The 27,024-nt window shown below is 48.4% G+C and overlaps 14 protein-coding genes across 14 annotated transcripts; 6 read left to right on the forward strand and 8 right to left on the reverse strand.

Annotated features, from left to right (window-relative positions):
* Positions 1 to 793: 793 nt before the first annotated feature.
* Positions 794 to 1,991, reverse strand: F5891DRAFT_582881 (uncharacterized protein). Its single transcript, XM_041372365.1, has 8 exons — positions 1,731 to 1,991; positions 1,595 to 1,671; positions 1,385 to 1,543; positions 1,281 to 1,331; positions 1,218 to 1,233; positions 1,120 to 1,169; positions 956 to 1,071; positions 794 to 902 (listed from the first exon to the last, which is right to left on the reverse strand). The coding sequence occupies exons 1-8, from the start codon at positions 1,899 to 1,901 to the stop codon at positions 853 to 855; spliced, it is 690 nt and encodes a 229-aa protein (XP_041222274.1). The 5' UTR covers positions 1,902 to 1,991; the 3' UTR covers positions 794 to 852.
* Positions 1,992 to 3,582: 1,591 nt separating this feature from the next.
* F5891DRAFT_582909 (uncharacterized protein) lies at positions 3,583 to 5,685 on the forward strand. The gene is made up of 5 exons (XM_041372366.1): positions 3,583 to 3,746; positions 3,799 to 4,077; positions 4,129 to 4,260; positions 4,318 to 5,382; positions 5,431 to 5,685. The coding sequence occupies exons 2-5, from the start codon at positions 3,913 to 3,915 to the stop codon at positions 5,539 to 5,541; spliced, it is 1,473 nt and encodes a 490-aa protein (XP_041222275.1). The 5' UTR covers positions 3,583 to 3,746; positions 3,799 to 3,912; the 3' UTR covers positions 5,542 to 5,685.
* On the reverse strand, positions 5,431 to 7,450 carry F5891DRAFT_1246304 (phosphatase 2C-like domain-containing protein). Its single transcript, XM_041369813.1, has 4 exons — positions 6,969 to 7,450; positions 6,537 to 6,902; positions 6,319 to 6,486; positions 5,431 to 6,259 (listed from the first exon to the last, which is right to left on the reverse strand). The coding sequence occupies exons 1-4, from the start codon at positions 7,276 to 7,278 to the stop codon at positions 5,802 to 5,804; spliced, it is 1,302 nt and encodes a 433-aa protein (XP_041222276.1). The 5' UTR covers positions 7,279 to 7,450; the 3' UTR covers positions 5,431 to 5,801.
* A 563-nt stretch (positions 7,451 to 8,013) lies between these two features.
* F5891DRAFT_1165590 (S-adenosylmethionine decarboxylase) lies at positions 8,014 to 9,930 on the reverse strand. The gene is made up of 2 exons (XM_041365395.1): positions 9,490 to 9,930; positions 8,014 to 9,376 (listed from the first exon to the last, which is right to left on the reverse strand). The coding sequence occupies exons 1-2, from the start codon at positions 9,726 to 9,728 to the stop codon at positions 8,266 to 8,268; spliced, it is 1,350 nt and encodes a 449-aa protein (XP_041222277.1). The 5' UTR covers positions 9,729 to 9,930; the 3' UTR covers positions 8,014 to 8,265.
* Positions 9,931 to 9,971: 41 nt separating this feature from the next.
* Positions 9,972 to 11,134, reverse strand: F5891DRAFT_1052798 (uncharacterized protein). Its single transcript, XM_041362551.1, has 3 exons — positions 11,036 to 11,134; positions 10,307 to 10,990; positions 9,972 to 10,254 (listed from the first exon to the last, which is right to left on the reverse strand). The coding sequence occupies exon 2, from the start codon at positions 10,978 to 10,980 to the stop codon at positions 10,330 to 10,332; it is 651 nt and encodes a 216-aa protein (XP_041222278.1). The 5' UTR covers positions 10,981 to 10,990; positions 11,036 to 11,134; the 3' UTR covers positions 9,972 to 10,254; positions 10,307 to 10,329.
* On the forward strand, positions 11,135 to 11,953 carry F5891DRAFT_1052802 (uncharacterized protein). The gene is made up of 3 exons (XM_041362552.1): positions 11,135 to 11,351; positions 11,412 to 11,661; positions 11,730 to 11,953. Exons 1-3 carry the CDS (start codon positions 11,213 to 11,215, stop codon positions 11,809 to 11,811), a joined length of 471 nt encoding a protein of 156 aa, XP_041222279.1. The 5' UTR covers positions 11,135 to 11,212; the 3' UTR covers positions 11,812 to 11,953.
* A 277-nt stretch (positions 11,954 to 12,230) lies between these two features.
* F5891DRAFT_1192827 (cortical protein marker for cell polarity-domain-containing protein) lies at positions 12,231 to 16,778 on the forward strand (the record flags this gene model as incomplete). Its single annotated transcript, XM_041367654.1, has 8 exons — positions 12,231 to 13,183; positions 13,238 to 14,068; positions 14,109 to 15,492; positions 15,589 to 15,731; positions 15,790 to 16,118; positions 16,168 to 16,412; positions 16,438 to 16,661; positions 16,712 to 16,778. The coding sequence occupies 8 exons, from the start codon at positions 12,231 to 12,233 to the stop codon at positions 16,776 to 16,778; spliced, it is 4,176 nt and encodes a 1,391-aa protein (XP_041222280.1).
* F5891DRAFT_1052804 (cytoplasmic protein) lies at positions 16,394 to 18,720 on the reverse strand. The gene is made up of 7 exons (XM_041362553.1): positions 18,507 to 18,720; positions 18,295 to 18,454; positions 18,112 to 18,157; positions 17,109 to 18,080; positions 17,059 to 17,082; positions 16,714 to 16,862; positions 16,394 to 16,663 (listed from the first exon to the last, which is right to left on the reverse strand). Exons 1-6 carry the CDS (start codon positions 18,580 to 18,582, stop codon positions 16,836 to 16,838), a joined length of 1,305 nt encoding a protein of 434 aa, XP_041222281.1. The 5' UTR covers positions 18,583 to 18,720; the 3' UTR covers positions 16,394 to 16,663; positions 16,714 to 16,835.
* A 69-nt stretch (positions 18,721 to 18,789) lies between these two features.
* Positions 18,790 to 19,236, forward strand: F5891DRAFT_958384 (mitochondrial distribution/morphology family 35/apoptosis; the record flags this gene model as incomplete). The annotated part of the gene is made up of 2 exons (XM_041375561.1): positions 18,790 to 19,005; positions 19,135 to 19,236. The coding sequence occupies 2 exons, from the start codon at positions 18,790 to 18,792 to the stop codon at positions 19,234 to 19,236; spliced, it is 318 nt and encodes a 105-aa protein (XP_041222282.1).
* Positions 19,237 to 19,827: 591 nt separating this feature from the next.
* On the reverse strand, positions 19,828 to 21,273 carry F5891DRAFT_1130223 (protein serine threonine phosphatase 2C; the record flags this gene model as incomplete). The annotated part of the gene is made up of 5 exons (XM_041364495.1): positions 19,828 to 20,138; positions 20,186 to 20,314; positions 20,377 to 20,541; positions 20,594 to 20,962; positions 21,015 to 21,273. 5 exons carry the CDS (start codon positions 21,271 to 21,273, stop codon positions 19,828 to 19,830), a joined length of 1,233 nt encoding a protein of 410 aa, XP_041222283.1.
* A 188-nt stretch (positions 21,274 to 21,461) lies between these two features.
* F5891DRAFT_1052817 (uncharacterized protein) lies at positions 21,462 to 22,519 on the reverse strand. The gene is made up of 7 exons (XM_041362554.1): positions 22,483 to 22,519; positions 22,248 to 22,431; positions 22,181 to 22,197; positions 22,066 to 22,132; positions 21,870 to 22,013; positions 21,661 to 21,816; positions 21,462 to 21,609 (listed from the first exon to the last, which is right to left on the reverse strand). Exons 1-7 carry the CDS (start codon positions 22,494 to 22,496, stop codon positions 21,598 to 21,600), a joined length of 594 nt encoding a protein of 197 aa, XP_041222284.1. The 5' UTR covers positions 22,497 to 22,519; the 3' UTR covers positions 21,462 to 21,597.
* Positions 22,520 to 22,857: 338 nt separating this feature from the next.
* F5891DRAFT_889668 (CCAAT-binding transcription factor (CBF-B/NF-YA) subunit B-domain-containing protein) lies at positions 22,858 to 23,142 on the forward strand (the record flags this gene model as incomplete). Its single annotated transcript, XM_041373266.1, has 2 exons — positions 22,858 to 22,980; positions 23,029 to 23,142. Coding segments are annotated over 2 exons (237 nt in total), but the record flags the coding sequence as incomplete, so codon positions are not given.
* A 262-nt stretch (positions 23,143 to 23,404) lies between these two features.
* Positions 23,405 to 24,398, reverse strand: F5891DRAFT_583150 (uncharacterized protein). The gene has a single exon (XM_041372367.1). It carries the CDS (start codon positions 24,355 to 24,357, stop codon positions 23,662 to 23,664), a length of 696 nt encoding a protein of 231 aa, XP_041222286.1. The 5' UTR covers positions 24,358 to 24,398; the 3' UTR covers positions 23,405 to 23,661.
* Positions 24,399 to 25,403: 1,005 nt separating this feature from the next.
* F5891DRAFT_1192834 (uncharacterized protein) lies at positions 25,404 to 26,412 on the forward strand (the record flags this gene model as incomplete). The annotated part of the gene is made up of 4 exons (XM_041367655.1): positions 25,404 to 25,650; positions 25,700 to 25,796; positions 25,865 to 26,025; positions 26,066 to 26,412. 4 exons carry the CDS (start codon positions 25,404 to 25,406, stop codon positions 26,410 to 26,412), a joined length of 852 nt encoding a protein of 283 aa, XP_041222287.1.
* Positions 26,413 to 27,024: the final 612 nt, after the last annotated feature.

Here is a 27,024-nt window from a genome sequence, read left to right on the forward strand (position 1 = left end):
TTAAATAACTGATGTAAACACCTTCAAAAGTCGTCTCATCAACAAGGTGGCATACCTAAAACAGCCAGCAGGAACAGCAGACTGATGGGGGCAAGCCTCACATCAGGGCATCCGCGCACCTGGAGATGTGAAAGGGACACTGGGGGTCCCATAGACTAGACCGTAATGTCCTACATAGATTACATCTGCAAAGGACAGAAATTGGATTAAAAATAAAAATAAAAAAAGGAGACATCATCGAGGCTCTACAATGCATAAAGTGTTCTCTTCATAATGAACTTATATTCCGGGAGCCTGGTCCCCCATCCCTTACAGAAGAAGATTCTGAACATGAGCCAGCAGATGATGAGGGGTGGTATACATTTATTTTGGAGGAGGAAGAGTCTGATGTTGATTCAGTGGATGACGATGAAGTACTGTAGGACTCGAGTGTTACTTACATTGAATTTTGAGTCATTTGTTTTTGAAAGCCATTGCTGAGCCCAAGCCGAGCCACAGCTTTGGCCTGGCTTTGGCCCATGGCTCAGCCTGAGGTTTTGCAAAGCCCAAGCCCCTCAAAGCCAAGCCCAAGCCAGGGCTTTCAGGCCGAGCCCAGCCCACACATCACTACTTAAGCTGATGGACTGCATTGACAGCCCAAAACTCAATCACTCAATCACCAGCACAATCCTTGCATGTTTGCAATGCAAGAATTTTGGTTTGATGCAACTCCATGCACCAATGTACCCCATCGCACGATGCCACCTATTTGAACTACTTGTAGCACTCTAGAATGTTCACTTGTTCACACTTGACAATGAGACGAGCAAAGAATCGGGAAATTTCAAAGGAAAGGAAAAAGTGATACGATTCTTAATAAATTGTGACAGTCAATAATGCAACAATACCATCTTGAGCAATGCCTGACAGTGGCCCTGAATGTCAGACGAACAACTATTGAACTTATCAAACTCACCATGGTTAACACCATCAGCGCCAGCTTTGAGGAGACCAGTAGTGTTTTGGGCGACAGTGTGGTATTTGACCCCATTATACCATGTTTTACCAACCGCTACCGACACCAGCTGATTGCTAAAACTAGATTAGTGACCCGTTCATTACAATCACAGAGTTACTTACCGGCCAATATTGTACCCATCTGGCACGACATCGTGGTCCTCTGTTATGGGCTAAGGGTGGCGTTCAGATGTGTAATAGAACCCTGCCGAATTACGCACCTCCTCTCGAGACACGCTGGCACATCAAGTAAGCTACTAGTAAGGCAATTTGAGGATGCTTACGCTAGGAAGAGAGCGCCACTGTCCGCCGTTGTACCATTCTGTACAAATATACTGAACGGATATCATCAGCACGCTAGACCACTCAGGCTAATCGATAAATTTACCGAAAATGATTTCCTCCGACAAGGCTCTCAAGACACGTTCCGATTCCTGCGTTTCCATAGTCCTGGCGAAGTTCAATGGTTTGATTGACCCATCCGTTTCCATCTCCCAAGTTGGCGGACATATAACCGCCCAAGTGAAGGCCGAAACATTCTTCAGAACTATTACGAGCAAATTAGTAGGATGCGGTTTGCAATTCTTTCCGTGCTTACAATCCGATAGCACGGGCAAAATTGATAGCTCCGTCAAGTGTGAGGACGTGAGGAGAGCTAAGACCAGAAATTATGACCTAAATTTCCGGGGTCAGCCAGGGTAGACGAGGGTGTCACGGTGATAAAAGAAAAGTACATTGATAGGTTCACCGTATCCATTGCCAGCGTTGATGAGCATCGATCCGCCTCTGTCAGTCGGGCTATAATAAGCAACACCATCCTGCTGGTCCATCGTAGGTGACGACAGTAGATTGATCAATGCTAGATATGGCATCACAAAACCACGTAAAGCATTCATAAGATACATCTTGTTGATGAATGATTAAGAGCGTCAATTCTTATGTGTGGATCAAGAGGAAGGGGATATAACCTAGCATGATACACCTCATCGATTTTATACGCACTAGCTCGGAGGTGGGAATGACATGCGTGCAGCAGATGCAACCTGTTCCGAATCTGCAAAACGCAGTCATGGTGCTGTCGGAACCCTACAAGATTATACGCACTGGCTCGAAAATGGGAATGACACGCGCGACAAATGCAGCCGGTTCTGAAACTGCAATCATATGCTATTGTAACGCCCGCAATACAACGTTTCATTCGTACACGAACGGTTTCAAGTTGTGCACACACGTGCATTTATTTGAATAGATCCAAAATAAGTAAGTATTTGTCTCAATGCCTATCACATGATCGTGACCTCACCAGGATAACCTCGGTCCGACAGACAGCTGGGCTGCGGATTTGATGCAGCAGGATACAGCCAAGAAGCTTGTAGTGATCCAGTGTTGTCTCTGCACAGAGACGCCATATTCGCAATCGGTTCGTAAACGACCGAAAAGGTCCCTCGATAGGTGGGTGTAGGGTCTCGGTATGCTAAACGCCCGAGACCTGGGGTCCGAACCTTCCTACCCTCTCACTAGCCCTCCCCCAATCGTAAACTACCATTCCGGTGTGTCTCATTGTATGCAGCTGGCCGGTCATCGGATGCGAATACGGTCGTGCGACAGAACCTTTACTCTCACTGTTTATGGGTTCAGTAGTATAATTTTAAACAGAATGGTCAGCGCGGTTTGGGTACGGGTGACCTCCTGACAAGAACTTTTGCAGGTTCAGAACCGCTGCCATCAGCATTCTTCGAAACCATTATCCTAGGAGACAGGTAGTCGCTAGGAGATGGAGACTGTGGGCTAAAGTTCACTCACTTGTGCTGAAGAACGGCATTTAGACTTTAAATCTGGATTTGATAGGATGTAGAATCCATGAATACAGATCTCTCTAATAACTTGCAATCGTTGAGATGTGGATGATGGCGCAAGAAAAACTTGAGTATTCAACATGTTGCCAAGTCAACATCTGTTGAGGCAATCATGCGGTTAATTTGAAGATCCTTCATTAACTAGAGCATCAACACCAAGCCAGATAATTAAGAGACTGGGTGAACACGTACAAAGCGCTCTGTGACAATAAGAACATTCCAGGAAGTAGTGCGCTTCAAGGAATGAACGTTTGAACTTTGTTTGTCCCACTTCAACTACAGATTCCATATATGGAAATCTGTTATCGCTGTTCTCAGAATAACTTGAGCCCTTCCAAGCTGAGCTAAAACATCTACGAGACAAGATTGTCGAAGAAGAAAGTAGCCAGTGCACCGCTGTATGACCCACTGGCGCTCAACTGGCGCTGGACAACAACAAAGTCCGCGTTGCCTCCGCCGTTCAGCTACTGATCTGCAAGGGACCTCGAACTCCATACTCATGGTTACCGCCACCGTAGTAACTTCAGATTGATACACTTTTATGTCATAAAATTCCATGTAAACCGATTGCAGAGACAAAAGACTGACCCCAACCATGTCCAGAACTTCATCAGTAATTTTTGCTGGCCCGTTTGATTTTCAAACCACCTTGACCTAAAAAGTAGCGTGACAGTAGTGTCACATCCGTAAGTAAGTTCAGATTTCGGTCAAGGCTGGATCGCTCTTTGCACAAAACTCGAACAAAACTACCTGCAAACAGCTTACCACTCAGTCAGATCGCACAAAGTGTTGAATGATTTAAAATCATCGCTATTTTTCAGTTTTACCACCCACTCACACGGAACATTGTGAATATTGTAGGCTCCTGCAACACTTGCACCTCTTGGGTCTATTGTACGTACATTCTTTCCTTCTTCTGTCCCCGCCTCATCTGGTCGTTTTTTAGTCACAACTTCACCAACCTTCGGCTTCTCTTGCTTCCTAAGATACAATTTTTTTCGTCCAGAATTTTCCCCCATATTTTTTGGGGCTCGTAGCTAGTAAGGCATCATCACACAGCATGTCTGAATCACCCGATGCAACAGACTCTGTCGAAGATTTGCACGATGATGGACAACTGACAATCCGGATTCCCAATCCTAAAATGTTCATGGCCCGTCAGTCGCAGTGGAAAGGACGCAGAGGGAAGCCACGGTGTGATCGCTGCCGGGTAAATAACTTAAAGGTGTGCCCCAGCTTGCTATTGACCTCTCCAAAATTACTAACTGTCGGGTAGTGTGATAGGGTTCTTCCAACTTGCAATCATTGTTCATATGCGAACGGAAAGGATTGCGAATATACTCCTTTACCAACACCTGCTCACCGAGGAATCCCGCGGTGTGATCGTTGTCGTCTCAGAAATATGAAGGTATGTTTATGCTTTGATTAATTAAATATGTGAATCTTATTTATCCTTTGGAACAAGTGTGACCGTAACTTGCCGGTTTGCAACCATTGTGCGGAAGAGGAGAGTGCTACCGAGTGCAACTATACTCCTAAGAAGAGGCATAAAGTTCCATCCGATCATGGTGTGACGCGGGATAGGCAGATGGCTCCATACGGTGCTAAGACAGCATCTTTCCTCGTCTCTGACGTGCCATCACCAGAGGAGCACACCGCCTTCGCGCACAATGATCCCAATGAGTCTAGAGACAGCCATAGCTTTTATGGACAAAATGTGGCATCATCATCATCACGGAGCTGTGGAGCATCAGATTCATCCACATCACATGCTAGGGGTGGCTCTCAAGAGGGTGAACCTTCGCTCCATTCGCATTTTGGTCGATTCACTCCTGACTACCACAGTCAAGGACGGCCCTCCGCCTCTAGTTCAGGGCCTCAAAACAATATTCCACGCACTCAACCTGATAACTCAATCTCGTTCATTTCACATTCCTTTCCTTCTGACCAAGGGACGGTAGTCACGAAGTCCCTCGTCGAATCCTGGGTGCATCCATCGTTTGCGCCTTTGCCTGATGCGGTTTCCCACAGGATCGGTAGCGTCAATTCTGCCGAGATGCCGAGTCGAGAGTCCTTTGAGGATATTCTTGCACGGTTCCTCCACGATTTGCCGCAGGACCTTCGTGAAACTGCTGCTTTTGCACCAAATATCTACGCTGCCACGTCGCATGCGTTGTCAAAAGGCAGCTTGGAAGGTCTTTCGGATCGGCTGCGCATGTGGCTAACAATTCATCATGTACGGCTAGGATCTGAGAAATATCACCTTCTATTGATACCACGGGACTCTTTTTTCCACCTCGAGGCGGCAGAAGAAGAAGAATTGAGGAAAGATTATATTGGTCACATAGACAACCACGGAACAACTTCTTCAAAAGTCGATGCTGTTGATCACGATTTCGGTGGTTTTGAGTGGACGAGAGCTTTTGAACGCATTCCCGTACAAAGCCAGATCTACGACATCCTTGTCTACGCTCATCGAGCTCATGGCTCATCTTCTTCGATGCTCTTTGAGACAAGGCGTATGGGAATGGTATGTGGTTCTTTTGTTTTAACTATTGATTTATCCAATACTCCACAGGCTACTATAACCTGGCCGATGGTCGAAATATTCATTCGTCTGTGTCCCTTGTGCAACTTGCGGAGCAAGTCGGCTCACAGTGTAAAACTCGAGCCTGCTTATCCCCCATAGGACACGGATCGGATCAGCCAATGATTGTCATCCGTATGGATACATGATGTCTAAGATCGACATTCATGCGTGTATCACGATATCTAGGAAGTATATCTTTAAGAAACTGCACAATACTTGTCTAGCAAGCATGGCATAGTGGATCGCATTTTTGGAAATTTAAACCGTGGACAATGCATGATTAAATCTCTACTGTAGGTCTAGAATAAATACGTACGTACCGTAACATACTGCCAGGGTACGCTATCCCAAACCTATCTCTACCGGAATCGCTGCACTAGAATTGTGATGTCATCCATCCATTTATCTTCCATTTCCAAGGTGAGATTTCGGGAGACAAGCTCTGTGTTATCTCCGCCAACAGCATCCCGCAGGAGCCTGAGTGCTAAATTGCTTTGCAAATCCATGTCTGTGGCAGAGTGTATGTGGCGTCCTACTAAACCCACCCAGCGGTCTGCCATTTCTTGGTCTGATAATTGTATATCGTTATTGTCATACAAATCCTGCAGGCCATCAGATGACAGAATGAGGAGTAGTTCGTGTTGAGAGACGTCGAGGGAGTGGTGATAGACCTCAGGGAGGTCGGATATATATGGAGGAGTGAGAATACGACTGGCATACTGTGCTACCTGATGTGGCGGTAACCAGTCTTGCAAGTGCGGCGCAAAAGCGCGGCGAGTGTAAACCGAAGGAACCTTGAGCCATGTGTCCCCCAACGCTAGTACAAGATCCCAGGATTAGGACATGTCATGTAAAATATGTCAATTAAAGGAATACCTCGGGTCGGAGCCAGATATCCGAGCACTCTGTTGTCATACACACAGGCTTGCTCTGACTCTGGATGCTCTCGCCGTATGCGCTGACTTTCTGAGCGATTGTGACAATTATGTACAGAATTGATGATCGTTGCTGTCCATTTCCCAGAGAAGGATCTACTGCCAAGAACTGTGATAATGTTAGGAAGGAGATATAAAATGATAAGGGCTGAACTTTACCCGCTATAGAATCTCCCAGATTGAGAATCCATACATTTTTCTTTAGTGGGTCAGATAAAGCCAAAAGTACGGTCGAGCCTTGGGTGCAACGTGTCGATATAGTATTCCATTCAGAATAACGATGTAAGATGTGTTGGTTGAGTTGGGCGTCGCTCATTTGTGTAAGGCGATCGTGAGGCAAGAAGTCCAAAAGGTCAGAACGAATAGACTGGTCCAGATGCCTGACTGCGGTGCACAAAACCTCCGAGACAAATTCCGGCTTCAGGGATGTGGTAGGTACGCTCTGAAGAAGAACTTGCAGTGACGTCCTAACTATCGAAGGAAGCCGCTTGTGGACATAATTTACAGTGTCATGGCCGCAATGACCTACAAAAATCCAGCCGTTAGTTCTGCAAGGGGATACGTATGACGTTCGTAAAGAAGTTAGAGCACCATCATAGATTGCCGTGAATTGCCAAACTCCGCCAGGGAGCTCCCACTCCTCAATGCTGTACCGGTCCTGATTGAGATCAGCGTAAGCCGCGCATGGCTGAAAAGTGACGCTGTCTACAAATGTCGATGAGGTCGCATTGGACATGCGATGCAGCTCGGTATCAAGTGCAGCCTCTGGCAGCATGTGATATGTCCATCGTTCCTTGCCCCCCCGTCCGAGATCTGTCGTACAGAAATCCTTGACTTCCTCAAGAGCCCGGAGATTTTCTGTGGACGTGGCAGCTTGAAGGTTGACTATATTGTAAACCATCGCTGATGTGGAGTTCTGCCGCTTAAGCAAGAGCGGGAATTTGGGGCATTGAAGCTAATTTTTTTTTGGATGAATTTATACGCAGATTGATGCTTCTGATACTCCTGAGGTCGGGGCATCAGGCATGTGGCGATGGATTCAACCCCGAAGACAGTTGGTCACGAGAATATCTCGACGTCCTCCTCGGTAGACAATATTAGGAACTCAACGGCAGGTAATCCAGAACCGGGAAACCTAAGAGGCAATAAGCCTCGGCCCGCCGACTTCAGCTCACGATGGCTGCTAGCGCGGTATTAATACCATCCATGAATAGCCAGATTAGTCCAAAATCCATAGACGCCATTGGCCCAGGGCCACGCCGGTCACCCTCTCTAGCATAATGCGTCATTTCCATACTGGACACTGATTGCGTACCCCCAGTGAAACATATGAGATGGTTCTCGTACACTCGGATGGAAATGAAAATTCTCATGCCACGAACGGCCTCCCAAACTGCACTCGGGTTCTGGCGATTAAAATGTAAGCAACCAAGAACTTTGTTCTGACACTTACATACTGGTAGTGTGCAGCGAAACGCTCAGCGCCCAGCGACCGTGGTGTTTTGTTCCCTAAATCTATCCTGGATCTCCCATGACCATGAACAATATCCCATGATGGTGCTTCGGTTTATGGACGTTGCCGATAACCAAATGCGCATTAGGAGTCAGATCTATCAGATACCAGGAACCTTCAATTTTCAAAGCTTATGCCCTGAACACGCCCTGACCTTGTGAATCGAAGATTTGCCCAGAATTGTGCACCTGACAGTTCATAACAATCCAGCTGATGGTGGTCAACACCATCATGTGTACAAGATGGACGAACGGTAATCCGAAATCTGGGTCGTACAACAGAAACGAAGAAGGTAGCAAAATGTAGATTGACAGGAAAGTACGAGCGCATCTAGATAACTTCAGCGTACAACCTAACACCACCGAAGCGATATCTTCATCGAAACTCGAAACTCGCGAACGCAAGATTGTAACCACCAAATTGATAATTGATCTTGTCGGTTCTCTTGTACAACATGCGATCTTTTTGTTCACTCCCATCACCCGTTACCGAACCACCAGAAGAACATGATACAGAGCGCTGAGCTGTCAGAGCAGACTTGAAAGTCCGCTGAGCGGCTTCAACAGCAGTCTCATCCTCATCCTCCTCGGCATTGTTGTTGTTGGCGTTGGATATGAAAAGGGTGAGGCTGAGTCTACCCGGCTGAAAGATGTCGACGACGCGTCTGATCAGCGTATGTAAATCGGGGATATCTTTGGCCGAAGAAGACGGAGAAGTGGATAGTGGCACGTTGCACTCGAAGCTTGCATATGACCAGCCTTCCTCAGGGGTCACATGGATTGTGTAGTAACCCTCCCCACCGCAGCCATCCTCAATCCCGTCGCTCCATTTCAGGAGAGCGTTCGAGGAGTAACCACAAGGGTCGAACGCATAAGCATCCAGTGTAGTGAGGTGAGGCGGGAAAAGATCTGAAATCCCAATGGTAGAGGACAAAGTCCTTCCGATGATCGACGGAGACTCCGACGGTGTATCTTGTACTGGAGGAGCCAAGAAGAAGGACTCGCGAGCCTTGTGAGACAGGTTACTCATGAGGATCTCGATTGTGTAATCCTGAGTGAACGGTGTGTCGATTTCAATATTTTGATGAGTCTGGTTTGTCTCATTCTCTTCCCCATTCTCAGACTGAAGAGGGGACGACGAAAAGGAAATGGGAGAACTTGGAGCGGTCTCGCCATTCACGCCAGAATGTCCAGGCGTGGTTAAATAAAGCAGCCAATGGTCTCCATTGACTTTGCCTACAGTGTAAGCAGCTCCATTTGGAAATATGGCGTCAAGGAATGACACTTCGTCCTTCCACTCTCGATGCGGACCGAGTTGGCGTTCAGGGAACATAAAGGATTTACGCGAGTAGAAGCATCGATAAACCGATGGAAGTGAGGCAAATTTATGCGCGATCTCGAGGATGCGCGGAAGGCCGAGGAGGTTTAGTGTTGTGCCGCATGTCTTCAGAATAATGCGATGTGGGAACACAAACAGAGATGATTCGCTAAATTGGAGAAAAATGAGCGATAACGATCTTTAACTGTGAAAAAGTATTAAATTAAGGGCGCTTCGAGCCATACGGAAAACAAAAAAACGAGTGATGACCAATTCACATACCTCAAAAGATAAGCATCAGTTTCTTTGCCCTCAATAACACTGAGGACCTTGCATTTGACGATGTCAAGCATGTCCTCCCAGACTTGCTTTGGAACATTCCTCAGGCCTATACGGCCATTTTTTGGTGCGTGTGCATCTGGCACATGAGCAGGGGAAGGGGCGAACCAGATTTCCAGTAATTTCTCTGGGCCTTCAAAAGGCGTCGATGTGTATGGGAGGTAGTAGTCACCAACGGCCATCGATGTCAGGAAGGGAGAAGAAACGGTTGCAGGATCTTGGGTGCTTTAAGCTATCGAGTTGCATCAGGAGTGGATTGGGAACAAGTAAGCTAAAGAAAATCTTTTAAAGCTTTGAAGTCAAGCTCAGTATTCGGTATTCGGCATTTTCCATTAAATCAATCGAGTCAGTTATGATCTTACGTTACGTTTTTCTTATCTGATGCCAGCTATGTGGTGCACGTCACTTATAGTCACCGCTACTAGTACTTTTATGCCCAGATTTTCACCCAATTTCTTATCGAATTTTGCCAATATATGAGTAGTTGAGGTCAATTTGAATTTAAACATGATACGCTAGCGTGTTCGAATTGAATTTCCCCGCGTGTACCCCAAAGTGCTGTCGCTCTCCACTTTCTGCCATCATGCACTAACTTCTTCATGAGCACCTTAGTTCAAAAGAGGGTTGCATGCAATGTCTCCAATCGAACCTCTAGTGTGAAATTAGGATCATGGCAATGAAGGTAATTGCCATGCAAGTAATATGTGACTATGATATGAGTAGTGTGAATAAAACGACGACGTTGCAATTTGCCTCTCACCCAGATCCGCCGATCAACTGATTTTAATCCTTTCTTTGAATCCTATCCCTCATGTCGCGTGCTGCTTTCCTGGCGCCCTCACCACCTGCCCACCCTCTTGTGCGCAGCCAGCCCACCAATCGAGGAGTAAAAACGGCTGTCAAACCAACTCTGACGGGCAAAAATAGCGTTTTATGGATGGTATAAGCCAATACCAAGGTGGCATACAAGCCCTCGCGGCTCGCATCTCCCACAGAAATGCCGTCCATTTCATCACGCCCAGGCTCTGGTGGCTTGCTATGGATGAAGCCGATAGCAGTCTCTTTGATGTAGGCGGCGGCAGACGCGACCTGCTCGGCGCCCAACAGGTTAATTCCAGCAAACGCGATGGTGAAGTCCAATGTGGAGAGGACGATGTACACTCCAAGGGCATACCATCCATAGGATTTAATGAGGTGCCTCAGCCTTTGAGAAAGGGTAGCGCCTGGAGGTAACTGTGATGCTGGATCGTTTTGAGGTGGTATGGTTGACGTAAGGCGGGCAGGGACGTGATGAAACAGCCTCGGGCTCGACAAACGTGGAGAGCCAGTCAAGGACATCGCAGGTACTGCGCGAGCACTCAACCGCGACGATATTGGAAGTATGGGTGCAGAGACCCGGAAAAGCGGCAAGCGTGGTAGTACACGTCTTAGCATGGTTTGGGTCCTACAACAAATTCAGTTAATTTTCTGTTGGCAAATAATTGCATACTCTGGTAAAATATATAGGGCTGTCCAAGGTTACGTTGGTCGAATAGCAGCTGAAAATACTTGCAGAAGCATGGAACACGCAACATGCGGCACTGTGAAGTGTGAACGACCTGATCCGGACTTCCAAGTCCGCAAGTAAATTGCCGAGGCGGCACGAGCAACTCTATCTATAACCACAATGTCGTTGGCAAGAGCGAGCCTGCTCTTGCGCCAAAAGCACACAGTCGGGAGCGTTTCACTCATTCAGCGGAGATTCGCATCGCACGACAGTCATGCTCATGATGAGCACCATGATGACACCCATTATTCACGCGAAGGTATGCCATTCCGGTCACATCCATAAACAAGGTCATGACTCATTTGTGCATTCTAATCAGCTGGGTTCTCTACACCTTTCTGGCGCAACACAGTCCTGCTTTCTCTGCTTGCAGTCGGATTTTACAAATGGGCACCGTCGCCAAACCAAGACGTATATCTGACTCGGTGGCTTGCTCAGTACACGACGCCGAGTGAAATATGGGCAGCTATCAACGAGAAGCACTTATTGCTATCACAACAGGCTTCTGACAATGCCATCTTGCAGGCCGATGCAAAGAGGCCAAACGTGCACCGCTATAGATATCCTCAGTGAGCGACTTCGATTGGACATGCCTCATAGGATATGACTGACGTTGTACCGGATTACGATCAAACAGAATTCTAGATACGGGCTCTCCTCACCTACAACCAGTCGGGCGCGTTGCCGACATGAGTTCAGCTGCTGTTAGATCCGGATGAGGAGTAATAGAATAGAAGTGGGCACTGCAGTGCTCGGGTTTAATTGATCCCCTCGATTGCTATGTAAAAATCTCCTGATACATTCTTCCGGTTCGGAGATGGGTGCACAGACTCGGAAATAAGCTGCGAGTTTATAATTTGACGGTCTGTGTGAGGACTTCGTGAGGCAGTCAAGACAATTATACAGCCCAGTCAAAAGTGCGGTGCACCGCCTAATAGGTCCATGACCTGGTCCACGTGGACGTGTTGGTTTATTAGAACGCGTTTTGATGGGAAGGTTCAAAGCTTAAATAAAACCGTGACCGTCTTTCCTTTCAACGTCGTTCGGCTGACGCTTAAACTCTGGCTTTCTTGTAGAGGACGCTAGGTTCCATCAGGGTCTCTATACCCTGGAACGTTACCGTGGAGACTACATAAAAATGCATTCACAGTCATCAAGTTCGATACGATGGTCCTCGACATTCTTCCTCACAGCTCTTCTCGCCAATCCCGCGTTCGCATCACTCCCAATGGTCGATTTCAGTCGTATGGGTCAAGTAGGCCTTGCAGGTGCATTTGCGGGTCTCAGTTTATTCAATAATTCTACTGCTGTAACATTTGACCCTTCTGCGTCTTCTTTACTTGCTCGCACTGGCGAAGGCGCCTTAACTACGCTTGGCACTACGAATGCTGGCGGCTCAATTCAATCAGGTTGCGCTATCAATAATATCTTCTACTTGGCCGGATCCTTCTCATCTATTGGCAATACATCCGTGTCCGCCAGCAACATCGCATCATACACGCCTTCTTCTGGCGTATTTGCTGCGCTCGGTTCAAACGGTCCTAACGGTCCAATATACTCGCTATATTGTGACGTATCCACCAGCCAGTTATGGGTGGGTGGCAGCTTCACGTCGCCCGGTTCATCTGTAGCTATATGGGACACCAAGTCCAATTCTTGGTCCGCACCCCCATTCAAAGGCTTCACAGGTGGCGGCGGAAAAGTTCTTTCCATCACCTCTAACGCTTCAGAAAATAGCCTTCTCTTTGCCGGCTCATTCCTCACTGCCTTCGCCGCGAATGCCATTGCACTAAATAACACCAATAATCCCAATGTTCCATATTCTCCTGGCGCTACGCCGTTTTCTTCGTCACTCGTTCCTGTTCCTCTTCAAGGCGCGGAAATATTGGGACAACCATCGTCATCTGACCCTGACTTCAGCGACATCTCGAATATACTGTGTCCTGCTGGTCCGGATGGACCTGGCAACACGTGGTTGGCTGCGAACGGAAATGACGCTGTAATTACTATCCGTGATTTCTCCTCTATCAATGCCTATGGTGTTCGCCTTGGCAACACGTTCCAGAGTGGATTTGGCACGACGACTTTTAGGTATGTGTCCTTCAATGATGGATGATCTGTGATGTCTCATTTTGTATCCGTCAGTGTGACATCCATTCCAGACAATACCGTACAGACTTTGTCATATGTCAACCCATCAACTGGACAAAACATAACATGCACAGCTACCTGTCCTTTGTCGACTGACTCATCAATCTTATACCAGGACTTCATTTTCACCGCTCCGGTGACATTGACCGGTATACAAATAACTCTGTCGGGTTGGACAGGTGAAGCTCCCGGTTTGCATATGTTGCAGCTGCTGTCCTCTGGCGCGTTCGCATCTAGCAACGGAAACCTGCAATCCTGCTTTTCACCTAATCCATCCAACACCACTAGTACAGGCCAGTGGACCACGAAAGATGCTGTCACCAATATCCCCGCAACACTGCAGACTGTCCTAGTCTCCACAGTGGCTGTCGGCACGTCCCCTTCTCAGGCTCCCAGCTTTACTTGGCAGCCTTACGTCTCTGCATCTGGCCAGTATGACGTATATCTTGTCATTCCGGGTTGTGCGGACTTCCAGGATTGTCCCCTCCGTACATCTGTCCAAGTCACCGTCTTCCCAGGTGGCGGAAGCCAACCCTGGGTTTCTATTGTTTCACAGCAGGTCCAGTCCGATACGACCACACTTATCTACAGTGGTCCCATCGTCCCCTCATCCACAGATTTCGTGACCACTGTATCCATGACGCTTGCGAATAATCCTGCAGGGACTGGTCAGGATGGGCAGTACGAACTCGTCGCCGGTAATGTTGCACTAGTGTTGACATCGGCCGATGTGACATCTGCCGCCGGGTCTGGGTCCTCTGGGTCCAACGCGACTAGCAGTTTTCAGCATGGTTTCGGTTTCTTCGAGTGGCCGTTGAGCTCCGAGTGCGAGCATTGATGCTACCGGAACTATTCCCAACACAAGTGAGACTTCTTTGGACATGATATCCATTGATCTCTATAACGCCCTGGGAGCTACCACTTCTACCACTGTGTCCGTCACAGCTGTCGCACAGCACCCCTCTGGCATTGTTTACCTTGGTGGCAATTTTCAGCTGATCTCCGGCTCGACAAGCGGTGTCTCAAACATCGTTGCATCCAAGAGTGGATCATTAATTTCCCTTCCTAATAATGGTCTAAATGGGCCTGTGACCTCCTTCGTGTTGAGCGGCAACGAGCTCTACGTCGGTGGCTCTTTTACAGACACCAACACAGCTTCCATGCAGGGTAAACTCAATGGCGTTGCTATCTACGACATCAGCTCTAATTCATGGAAGGCCATGGGTGCAGGAGTCAATGGCGTGGTCAATAGTCTTGCACTTGCCAATGGGCAAATTGTGGTTGTAGGCAATTTCACCGAGGCCCTTAATTCGTCGGCTAGTGGTGTTCCCGCTGGTGGTTTAGCCACCTGGAATGTTAGCACTGGTTTGTGGGTGAACAGTGGTGGATTTGTAGTGGGCAACATGACGTTCATCGGCAACGGTACTTTACCTGCTTCGGGTCAGAAACAAACCCAGTTCGTCGCGGGTAATGTGGATACTATGGCAGAGTACGGTTCCAGCGGTCTTGTGATATTGTCCAGTGGTGGAAGCACAGGCCCTCTGGTGACACCTATGGGCATCCAGCTTACTAGCAACGTTACGAATGTATCTTCTCCGGCCACCTTAACGAAGCGTCATCCCCACGTCCGTCGTGGACCATCTGCATGGATATCTCACCTCAATATTGGAACCCTATTCACTCGCCAGAGCGCAACTTCAAGCGCCCTGCCGCCTTCCCCGCCCGCTCCTGCTCCCGCTGTCCTTGCTGGGGCATTCTGGACAAATGTTTCCACTTCTCACCAGGTAGCCATAATTGGAGGCAACTTTTCATTCTCTTCCTCTTCTACGACCTCATCCGCCGTTGCTATCTATGATCCCGTTACGTCTTCAATTTCTGCGCTCGCTGGTGCTCAGATCAATGGCGTCGTTCGCACTGTCTATATTGATCAGCAGCAACAGCTTTTCGTTGGCGGTGAATTCAATCTTACTGGAACCTCCGCGACTGGATTGGCTCTTTATGATCTATCTACTCAACAGTGGGATACATCATCCATGCAACCATTGCAATCCTCTGCAGGATCTTCGGTCATCGTTCGCTCGATAACGTCGTCAATATATAAGTCTGACACTGTCATTGTTGCCGGTTCGTTTGCGCAGGCTGGTTCTGTGTCTTGCCAAGCTATCTGTTTATTTGATACCACCTTGAATCAATGGAACCCTCTCGGAAGCGGTATTCAGGGAGACATCTCGTCTGTCTCATATGCAGGAGTAAGTATCTATGTTCTTGGCCTAGTAACATGTTATTAACTGGGTTTCGGTAGAATACTCAAGAAATCCTGATTGCTGCTGGATCTATCACATTAGGGTGGATTGACGACCAATGTCGCACAGTATAATTTTGCGGATTCCACATGGGCCGCCATTGGGAACAGCGCTGAAATTCCAGGACCGGTTACGGCAGTGACGGTTAACAATGGCAACTATTCAAGCATCTTTGCAGCTGGTCGGTGAGTGACGCGATGTTACTGTTCATAGACATATTATCTGACTTATCTTGGTCTTCAGCACTGCTGATGGTTCCTCACCGTTCATGATGTTCTGGGATGGTGTTTCTTGGAATAGTGTTGGATCTTCGCTCCAGGGCACCACCAACATTTCCCAGCTTCTCATGGTTCCCCTACTGGACACGCACTCAGCTAACAGCATCATTGAATCTGACCGGATGTTGATGATCTCTGGCGCGCTGTCCGACTCCTCGTTCGGTTCTGCGTCCTCTGTCCTCTTCGATGGCTCTTCGTTTATTCCTTACATGGCCACTGTCACTGCTCAGGGAGCGTTGGGCTCAATTTCTTCACTGTTCTATTCACTCGCAAACTTCAGCTTTGGCCAACAACGTAAGTAGCTTCTGTGTCTTCTCGAATCATAGCTCATGGTCTCATGCAGAGTTCCTCGCAACTGGCATTGTCATTCTCATCTCCATTGCCATTGCAGCTGGGGTTGTGTTCCTGTTGGCACTCATCGGCATTCTCTGGACCCTACTGTCTCGCCGCGATGATAGAGTAGCGAAGTATAATGCCAGCGATGACGACGACGACGATAATTCAGCTCAACACCGACCATCATCATTACTGGAACACATCAACGCGGCCACACGAACAACGATTCTCGGTGCTGCGAGCCCATTAAATGTGATCGGCGCTGAGAAGGATGAAGCCGCAAGAAAATCCTACCGCTGCAGAACCTGATCCATTTGGACCAGATGGTAGCAACTACTTGCGAGCTGAAACTCCCTCAGACGCGGTCGTGGGTACAATGGCCGCCGAAGAGGAGTTCGCTCGTCCTGCACACGCTCGCTACTCGTTCGATGGGACGGGTGAGGGCGAACTACCTTTGACGGCTGGACTCGAGGTAGAAGTGTTAGATGATCGGGATACTGCGTAAGATATCACATTCAATTTTATGGTCACTGCGCTCATAATCTTCTCAGGTGGTGGTATACGCGAAATCCACAAACAGGCCAGGAGGGCGTGGTACCCGCGGCCTATTTGTATTGATTTGTTTCCTTCTCGTATCTTGTTTCTTGCTATCAGTCGTACATCATTATACCCTACTTAACCGAGATCGACCTTTCGGTCGCTCTTTCAATTCATTGATATCATAGCATTATTTTTTTATGTTTCTAGAGACGCTTTCATGGGACAAGATAACAAGAGGTAGTGGTTTGGGGAATGCCAAAGGAATATCATGCATAGTTTGCCATGCACAGTGAAACTCTGCGTCTTTACTGATGATGAGAGTGAGTGATAATGAAGGTTTGTCAAGTACAAAACACACCTGCAGAAGTGGGTCCCGGAAATGCTTTGGCTGTTGTGTATGAAACCTACTCGTGTCTTAAAATCTTCCCTGCGTTTCTGATCTCTGAACTCTCGTACGTGCCTCCCTGCCTCTCTTGCTTCACCACGATTCCTCGCTTTCACAGTCTCCATTCCTTGCCCATGTGCGCCAAACCCACCCTTGCGGGGTACGAGGGCAGAATTCTTATCTGCGAGCAATCTGCGGACAAGTGCAATCCCAGAGTTGCGGTCTTCATTACTCTGGACGTGCGTGGGCTGCAGGGATTGTGCGTAATAGCGCTTCATAGACCGATGACCGATGCGTGCACCTGATGGGAGAACAAGCTCGTACTCGGTATCACCATAAGTGATTTGGTTCTCGGGTATGCTTTCATTAGAATCTGATTCAGAATCAGGAGGCTCTGAAGCGGCCTCATCGACGACCTCTTCTGCATCTCCGCTGTCGTCCTCGGCATCCTCCCACTCCTCGTCCTCCGCGGGTATCTGTTTAGATTTCTTCTTCCGTGTGTCAACGGGATATGAAGTTGTGAAGTCGTAATAGTCTGACACCTCAAGTCGGTCGTCCTCGGAATCGTAGGCGATCTTGCAATGAGCCTTATCTAGCATGTGTTTCCGCACAGCCTCGAGTGTCCGAAGCTCACGTCCCTTACCGTTGCAATAGATGCAGACATTTCCAACAGCAATTTTCTCACCAAGATATGTGATGAGGCCAGGAAGATCGACGAGATAGTCGGCATCAGGGACGAAAAAGGAATGCGAAGAAGACATATGCGTTAGATTGTCTGAAAGCGTGGAGGAAGTATGCGGACAAAAGAGGCAGTGTGCTGGAGAAAGACGTGAGCGGGCAGCAGCTATCTTAGCGTCTATGCTTTCGTTGATGTCATCCTCGGTAGCGGTCGCGGGTACACCAGAGGTCGAGTCTTTGGATATGTGGGTTTCGGAGATGACGGGGAGCGTGGATGACGGCGGGGGATATACAGGAGCGCTAGGAACTTCGCCTGGCTCTGGTACTACTTGACTTGGCCTGCGAGACAGTCTTGAGCTCATTCTCTTTGTGCTTCTTGGAATTTATGTGGGATCTATACGCAGTTTTCTGTTGTGTACTGTTTTCCTGTTCGTGTGTCAGAGAACTTCGATACAAAAAGTACATCGAGAAGATGATATAAACGCAGAAGAAAGAAAAAGAAAGCGATTGTTATAATCAGAAGGAACGTACCCGCACACCTCACAGGTGCTACCTTTCAGTGAAGACATGATCGCGGTCTCCTGACGGCGCTCGAGCACCTTTTGATTGAATATGGCAACGCTAACTGGTGGGAGGGATGCGACGCGACGTTTCATATTGTACCTATGGTGGTCTGAGCGGTAGTGCGTGCCTGTGTGCCCATGCATTAATTCATCTAGACAGGAGGGAGTGCCAGGACATACGCTGCTCCTCCGCGGAAAGAAAGGCTATCGAGCATGACAGGCAAGTGAATAAGGGTTGTTCGTTTGCTAGATCCATGAATATCTACTTTCAAAGGTGTCGTCCCCGTCGGCGATGTGTGAAGTCAGCATATGATATGCAAAGATTATTATCGGTAGCACAGCCGCAGCCGATTACTAAGTGACGTTTTATGTATGTAGTAAGCCAATAGTAAGCACACCCGACGGTACCGTGACGGTTGTTCGTGAGCACTTCCTGCCTCCCGCTCCCCTTTCATTTGCAGGAATGGCCCATTCGTTATCTCCAGAATGCACGCCATTGAAGCACGAGTATGATGCTTGCTTCAATACCTGGTTTGAGGGCTACCTCGAACCAGCTATTGCGAACGCCAATACCAAGGGACACTCACAAAGTCAAAGGATCGAGTACTCAAAGCAAAAGAAAGAAGAGTACGATCGCAAATGTGGGAGTATCTGGGCGGAATATAAAGATTGCGTGCAAGTAAGTAGCAGCTCTTTTCTCTACATCACAGGGAATGATTTCTCGAGCAACATCCAATTCAATTCACTAGATCGTCTGCTCGTTCGATATATTTGATCATGATTCTGATGCTAATCTCTTCCAATGTAGAAAGCTGTCACAGAGAAAGGTTTGGGTGGGCTGCTTAGCCAAGCACGACAAGAGAACCCGCTTCGCGAACCGCCCCCACCAGACGCATCTGGATCGTCATGACGTGCCTGCCAGCTTTACATGTCGTAGCCCCAAGTTACATAGTAGATATGAAATGGATCTTGGTCATGTCGAGCAATTATAAAACTAACATTCACGTAGTGCCCTAAAGAGCAACACTTCAGTTCACGGAACCGATCACCAAATAACCTTGCACATCGTGACGAATCACATACCATATGGCGTTGTCCGGGGGTACGAACATACTTTCTGGGTGCAATTTTTCATTGAACCCGCTTTTCGGTACGGACAAGGGGCGAAGCAGCTCTGCTGTGAGAAAAGAATGCATGTCCTGAGGCAGAGAGTTCTTCGACGATGAGCTGGATGACGTGGAATCCCGCGATCGTCAAGGTTTGGTGGTGAGGAAGTGTCACTGTCGATGGCTGGTTGCGAGGGTGATAGGGCATTAAGATTTTCCGTGCTAACATTCTTTCATTGTCCCTTGATTAGGTATGATAGAGCTAGTTTCTCTTGGAGTCCTCGTTGCCAGCAGGACATGCAGTTATCCGCGAGAAGCCTTGTGCAGTGCAGAACCATATTGCTACACCTATGGGCCGACTGCCATAGATATCACAGATGCAGTTCATGAGTGTATTAAAGGGTCTGGACAAGTACGGTTGTATCATCCATCCACCGACAGGGTATCTCTACTGTGAGCATCTGCGCGAGACGGTCCGGGTCATCCGCCCCTCCGGCCATTAGCGCGTGTCTTAGTAGCACTAGTGCTGCATTCTCTTTGTCCGCCCCGTCGCTGACCTTGGCACCTCTACTGTCCATACGCTCGCCGAGTATATGGACCCATTGTGTGAGAATCTCCTCCAAAGTAGGTCTCCGTGCATTCGTGTGTTCGTATAGATCTACGAGGCCATCTGAGCACAAGATCAAGAATGATTGAGATGCGTTAGCTGTGGATGGCTGGAGAGCGACATGTTTAATGTCCGCAAGGGCGGACAGGTAGGGCGGCGATTGTTATGCGGGAGGAAATGTTCAAGTTTGGAAGAGACGGAAAAGCCGGGGACGCAGTTCATGAAAACTCGTCTAGTGTAGGACACAGGGAGTTTGAAGATGTGGTCTCCAATGGCTAGATGGTTGGTTGTGTAAATATATATGTTGTGTTTAAATGGGCATGGGGAAAGTATTCACCTCGTGTGACGGCGATGGCGCCGAGAACTCTGTCGAACTTGATGCATTCAGATTCGTTTGGATGTTCTTTGCGGATACGCGCGACCTCGGCCGGGTTCTTGCCACTGTGATTTACACTGAGGATCGTCGTATCCCATGTACCATTGGAGTTTTTAGCTCCGAGCACTGCGGATCACATCAACCTTGTACGTTCAAGCGTCGCGGAAATGGCACATACCAGCCTGACAATCACCTAGGCTGGCTACCCAGAGGTTCTCCTTCTTTGGGTCCACGAGCGAAACGAGGGCAGTTGTACCACGCATGCAGCGCAAGATGGCAAGATTGTTGGGGTTTGTGGGGCCGTTAATTGTGGACTTGATTTGTTCGTCTGTGAGGACAGCGAGCGTTGCTTCATCAGGGAAGAGGTGTTTGACTCTGTCGGTTAGGGCGTCATCAACAGCTCGGATAGAAGACTGCAGAAGGGTGGAGACGGTCGAGGGTGCAGGGGGTGCGGTGCCTGCATCGGCCAGAGCCTTGGCGAGAGCTGCGTGGATTAATGAGGGAAGCTCCTGAACGACATAGTCTACGGCTTCTTCCCCTCCGTGGCCTGTCACAAGTATCAGAGACAGTGATTTTGAATCCGATTAGGTTGCACGAACCGTCAAACACAGCAGAAAACAACCATCCGTCCCAGTCCAGGACGACAAAGCGATCCTGGGAGCGGTCGTCTGGATCTGGGCTTGGCTGGAGGGAGACACAACCCGTCGTGGATGTTTTACTGTTGATGACGTGTGCAGAAGCCAGACGTGCAAGCTCGGATGAGATCCAAGGTTCTGGGATAGCACGATAAGTCCAAGGACCGTAGCCGGGGGGGAAGCCAAGAAACTCAAGCCAGGTAGAACGCTGGGGGTAGGACATGTAGGACATGTAGGACATGGTGAATGGGGTCGATGGGTGTGAAATGCAGGAGCGTGGCGGTCGCGTCGATTGAGATGCTAGCTATAGGGTATGAGCACTGTTAGCCTTGGATTATGCATGTACTACCATCACTGATGCATTGATGATACGAATCAAGTTCCAATGTGTACAGCAGAATCACAATGAGTATTCGAGCTGAGAGGACGGAAATACATCATTAGGCGTCTACATGCTACACTCCAAAAAAAGATATGCGCTTATATACACGAACAACAACAGTGAGAATAAATAAAAGCTGTTCAAGAATGACAAGCCCGACAATACTTACGCCTTGCCCTGAAATAGTTCATGAGTGAATGCAGCGCCGACCATGAATACGGGACTTACGGATAGTGGCAAACCAAAGCGTTCTGCACGTTTCCTCCTGCGCTCCTGCTCCTCAGGATCAACGTTCTCGACAGGTGCTGTGCGCTTTCCCCTAACTTTGGTGGCGGAAGGGACAGCCCCAAAGCGCTCTGCTCGAGCCTTGAGTTTATCGAAATTCTAGAGGGTAAATGGTCATGAAAGAGTAGAAGTCGGTATATGATGGTACTCACCTCACCAGTAGCCTTTTTGGGTTGTTGCTGAATGGGTTCAACGTAAGTCGTACCAAAACGAGCTGCACGAGCTTTGCGCTTATCCTCTTCTGAGAGTACGAGTGTAGGTGGAGCTGGGGCGGCTGGTGCAGGTGATGAAGGGGGCTTGAGTAATGTTAGGAATAACAATCTCGGTTTATTAAAAAATGAGGCCAACCTGTTCAGATTTCTTGGGGGGAGATGCAGGTTCTACTGGAATGGACACTTCAACGGTCCAGTCGACTCTATGAAAAAGGGTCAGAGTTCGGACACGTGGGTATAGTGAGACGTACTCTTCTGGAGGAGCAAGCTGTGTGAAAATTAGCATATGAATGATGAATTAATGCTAAGAAAGCGCACGAGGTCATCATGATCAGGTGGTGGTACTGGTTTTGAGTTCTTTGGTGGATGAAGAGTGTGAAAGACGTCTATAGCAGGAGGGTTTGCCAAAATTTTGTTGATTAGGTCCTGCTTTTTTGCATTTCCTGGAGGTATAGAAGCCTTTGAAAGGATTTCTTTTAGTTCTTGAACTTTTAATGCTCTCCTATAATATATATTAGTGAGTTGATATAATGAAATTGATGATGAATTTCACAGTTTCGTGTCCATTGTTGTTTGAAAGAAGAGTGTTACGTAAAGGAACGTGACAGCATGTGGGGGTGTGACCCAGTTGTGGATTAGTTTGTTTGAGGTCAACGCTTGTGCCAGCAGCCAATCAATGGGCGATCCTGTCGATCAGCTGCTCGATTCCGCTTACCATTACGCAGCTAGTCATCCTCCTCATCCTTCATCTCCCTTTTCTCGTCAATCTTCTGATATTTATAATCATCATTTTTATCATCATTCCCGAAACCCTTCCCCAGGTCCTTCTTCTCCCGCTCTCACAACTCATCGCAACTCTCCTGCAGATGACTTATTCCTACATCATCACATCGAACAAGACCAGTCTTCACACCAAAACACTCCAACAGATGATCACCAAGTAGATGAGGAACCTCTCTATGTAAATGCAAAACAATATTTTCGCATTCTCAAGCGTCGTGTCGCTCGTGCTCGTTTAGACGAAGTACACAGACTATCAAGGCAAAGAAAGGTCCGTTCAATCTAGTCTCATCCAACCAAAAATTTTATCCTATTTTAGCCATATTTACATGAAAGTCGCCACAAACACGCAATGCGTCGTCCCCGCGGTCCCGGTGGCCGCTTCCTCACAGCAGAGGAAATCGCTGCTCAAAAGAATCAGGCCACCAATGCTCGTGACATTGCAGATGACGACGTAGACGACCAACCTCTCGTTGACAAGGAGGAGAATAACTCTCCTCCTACCATCGACGACCCAGCCCTACACGTAAACCCCTATGCCCAGCCCCCCTTTTCTGCTCAGCATCACTTGGCAAACACCACTGTGACAGCAAATCCTCCAAAGCTACCCGCCCCTTCATCTGCATCCGTTACCCTCCGTCCACCATATACCCCCGCTCAAATGCACCATGTTCCGCACCCTCACGCCCACGCCAGGCACCACCACTCTCATCTTAACTACTCAGAAGGTCTATATCCTACTGAAGAGGGTCCCTCTGGGACCGCTATGTTATCTTATGGTACCCGCAATCTCGACGCCCGTTGATTCAGAAGCTTTCACCTTTCTCTCTAGTTCTTTGTTCGTTTGCTTTGTTTGTTACATAGATGAGCAGTTCTTGTTTTTCGTACAGTTCATGTGTCGTTTTAGGATATTAATAAGTATCAAAGCAAACAAATGTGTGGGCGTGTCGTTCTACTCTATCTCCATCGCATCATCATCACGCTCAAAACTCGCAGCACCAGCCGTTGTATTTTCCTCTACGGATTCGGCTTGTTCATCGACCTGTCGAGTAGGGGAAAGTGGCCGCAACGGCCGATACAACACCAAAGCGCCCCCTCCCGTACTGGGCGACGAGATGGGAATGATAGGCTGCGTTGTTGTCTGGTGTTTTCGTATGCGCCGAAGCAAAGGCGCCGATATTGAATAGTGAGGAGCCGCCTTGGTCTTGCCAATGTCTGCACGAACAATCAGGACTCTGATATCTGCCAAAAACTCTAAAATACGCTTACAATCACCCTCGTCCAAAGTCTCCATGTTCACCTCGGGCGCCACAGCTTCGATTTCGTGCGGCGGTTCTTCGATAGAACTGGGGAGGACAACACTAGAAGGTGCAAATGTTGTAGATTGGAAAGATGAAGCAGTGGGATTAATGGGCGTAATCACCAGCCCGTTCGTTGAGTTGGGGTAGACCGGCGCTGGCGCGAGCGTCAGGTGGGCAAACCCATGCTCCAGTGTGTTGAACTTGCATCGTTTGGCGCGGCTTGTGGGGCTCGGCGATGAGCGCTGATAGGGTGATGCACGGCGCTCGTCATCCGCATTAGACAGTTTACGCTTCAGAGGTGATGGATCAAACCAGGGATGATGGATGGCCTGAGCCCAGGTGGTCATTGTCAGATATACCTGCTTGCTGAATCCAAAACCAATGTAGATATACAATTCCAAGGTTACCTAAGCTGGAAATACCAACGCCGCGAAGATTCCAGAATTAATATTACCACACTGGGCAAGAAACCGGAATTCTCGTCCGCCGGGCCCGCCTGTCCGGTAGGGGGGTCCGTCTGTCCCTTGCATTTTGACAATGCCACCAAACAGCACAATCAGTGGGCACCTGGCCTTCCCAATCAATAAACCTTATTAAGCTTGGTGATCATGTGTATCGCCAAGCCTAACTAGGCTTGGTTACAGTCAAACTCCAACACCAGTGCTGACCATAATGTCACCCACAATATGTACATAACTCTACCATGCAAACATCTTACAAATGCAACCAGTATAGTACAAACTATGAACTCAGCAGTCAAGTCATAAAAATATCAGGGGCTTCTTGGACCTGAACCACCATGTCAGGTAAGGGTGGCACCAATACATGGTGTCACCCGACTGCTAGAGTCTACATCCCTAGACTCAGTGTTTTCAATACATGAATACATTTACCAACAACTCCAAGCATGTCAACTATTTGAGAGCCCTACTTCAACATCGTCATCATCATCGTCATTGACACTATGGCCACCCCGCCACCACGAAACCCTGTTAAAAAGAACTTACCATACCCAAACAGCGTATTAGTAGCGCCTCAAGCAACCCCAACCCACTAACAATGACATGTTAAACTACGAGTGAAGTCCCGAGTCAACCGTCGAGGACACCTCCCCCATCCACGAATACCCACCACCTGGGACATGCAAACATGCCACTCCTCCCAAAACCCCCACAAGGAAACAGTGCCAGCACACACCACTCATGCACTATCTCCTTTACCTCATAGACCAGTAAGCCATATCAGCATGCTTTATTCAACTCGCCCTTTGTTGAAAACGCAACACAGAATCAACCCACATATAAAAAGGCCCAAAACATCACCCAAGCCCTCACTCCTCCTTGCAAGACTCTCACAACATATCCTCTACTGCCAATGCCCACTCCAGGCCATCATGACCAATGCCGCCACCCCCAAACAGCATATGATCACGGACTCCCATGAGAATAAATGTGCCAGGCAACAGCCCGACCACTCTGATATGTCTGAATCTGAAGACGAAGAACAAGGCTCGAGCAAGAAACAAGCCATGGAGGCTGACGCAGCTCCCCCTGCCATTACCCAACCCATCGCTCAACCCACTCCCCCTGCCAACCCATGGCACTTCCTCCAAACGGGTGTACCAAACGATAACAACACAGGTTAGCATATCATACGCGCCAACTAAGCCACGCTAACCACAAAACACAGTCAACGGTGTCATCACCTTGCATAACAGCCTCAAGATCACCGCACCCCCCACAGGAGGATTCCCATCCCCTCAACTGGGACAATCCGTCTGGAGAATGTAGGCCTCGCCCTGAGAGAGAGATGGCCCCAGAAGGTAGGCCCCAAGGCCTGGGTGCAGACCTTCAGAGCCAAATATGAGGACAATGTGCAGATGACCAGCATCAAGATGCGTAACCTCATTGCACTAATCATCGGAGAAACAGCTGCCACACCTCTCCTTCTGAGCACACCGTCTGCTGAGGGAGACCTGTACAAACGCCTCCCCCCCTACCACTTCCTAATCTCTGGTATCTCCCAATCAGCCATTGCAAGGTTGACAGGACTCAGTGTATGCTCTTCACCCGAGATCACATGTTTCTTCATACCTTACGATCAACCGCTGTCCAACTACATTTGCACGCTTGAACACGTTCACACTCCCTGACTGCATGGAAAGCAACATGGAAATCACAAACCTGGTCAAGCAGACTATTCACATGTACCCCAACATCTCTCTCTTCATACACAACCACATCCCTACCCCTGATGCTGAAGCAGCCATTAGGGTCATCAACTCCATTCGCATTACAAGCCTTACCGTCACCATATCGCGCTCCACTTCCCACACTGTATGGAACGTGTATGCTGACTCCCTCCCAAACATGTCCCTCAAGGACTATTTCGAGTGGACCTAACCTCATCCGCAACTTGCAATTCACATCCAAAGACTACAGAACCGGCTTAGTCCATTCAGAAGACAAGCAATTCCTCTGCATGGGCTGCAAATCCTATGACCACCCAACAAGGTCTATGCCCCCTTCCTAAAGTCCAAGGATGGTTTGGCCTGGCATCTGCTACCGAAGACACCACCAATGCTTCCCTCAACAACAGAACCTACAATAACCAATCCAGAGGCAACTCCTCCAGAGGAGGACGAGGTACAGCCGGCAGAGGATGAGGCCGAGGGAAACGGGGAAGAGGCCAATACTAGTAATACCTCTAGTAACAATGTATATACCACCTCCAATGTACAACTAAATAGATGATCAATGTATCACACCTTTGACTTGCTCTTAGTGTGAGGAATAAGAGTACTTGATCAGTATATTACATCAAGGTCAAACAATCAAGGTAACTGTCTATGGGAGCCCAAATATACTACGTTCGCGATAGGAAAGCTTCGGACAGAGATACATACCAACGGCGACCTGTTTAGGTCTGGGACATGCCGTGCCGAGAGGCTGAAGTCATGGACGGCAGTGGCTATTGTCCTCAATGAAGTCACGTGCCCCCTATGACATAGTCCC

The sequence above is a fragment of the Suillus fuscotomentosus genome (genome assembly GCF_016647785.1).
Source record: "Suillus fuscotomentosus strain FC203 chromosome Unknown F5891scaffold_53, whole genome shotgun sequence".
Lineage (NCBI taxonomy): Eukaryota > Fungi > Basidiomycota > Agaricomycetes > Boletales > Suillaceae > Suillus > Suillus fuscotomentosus.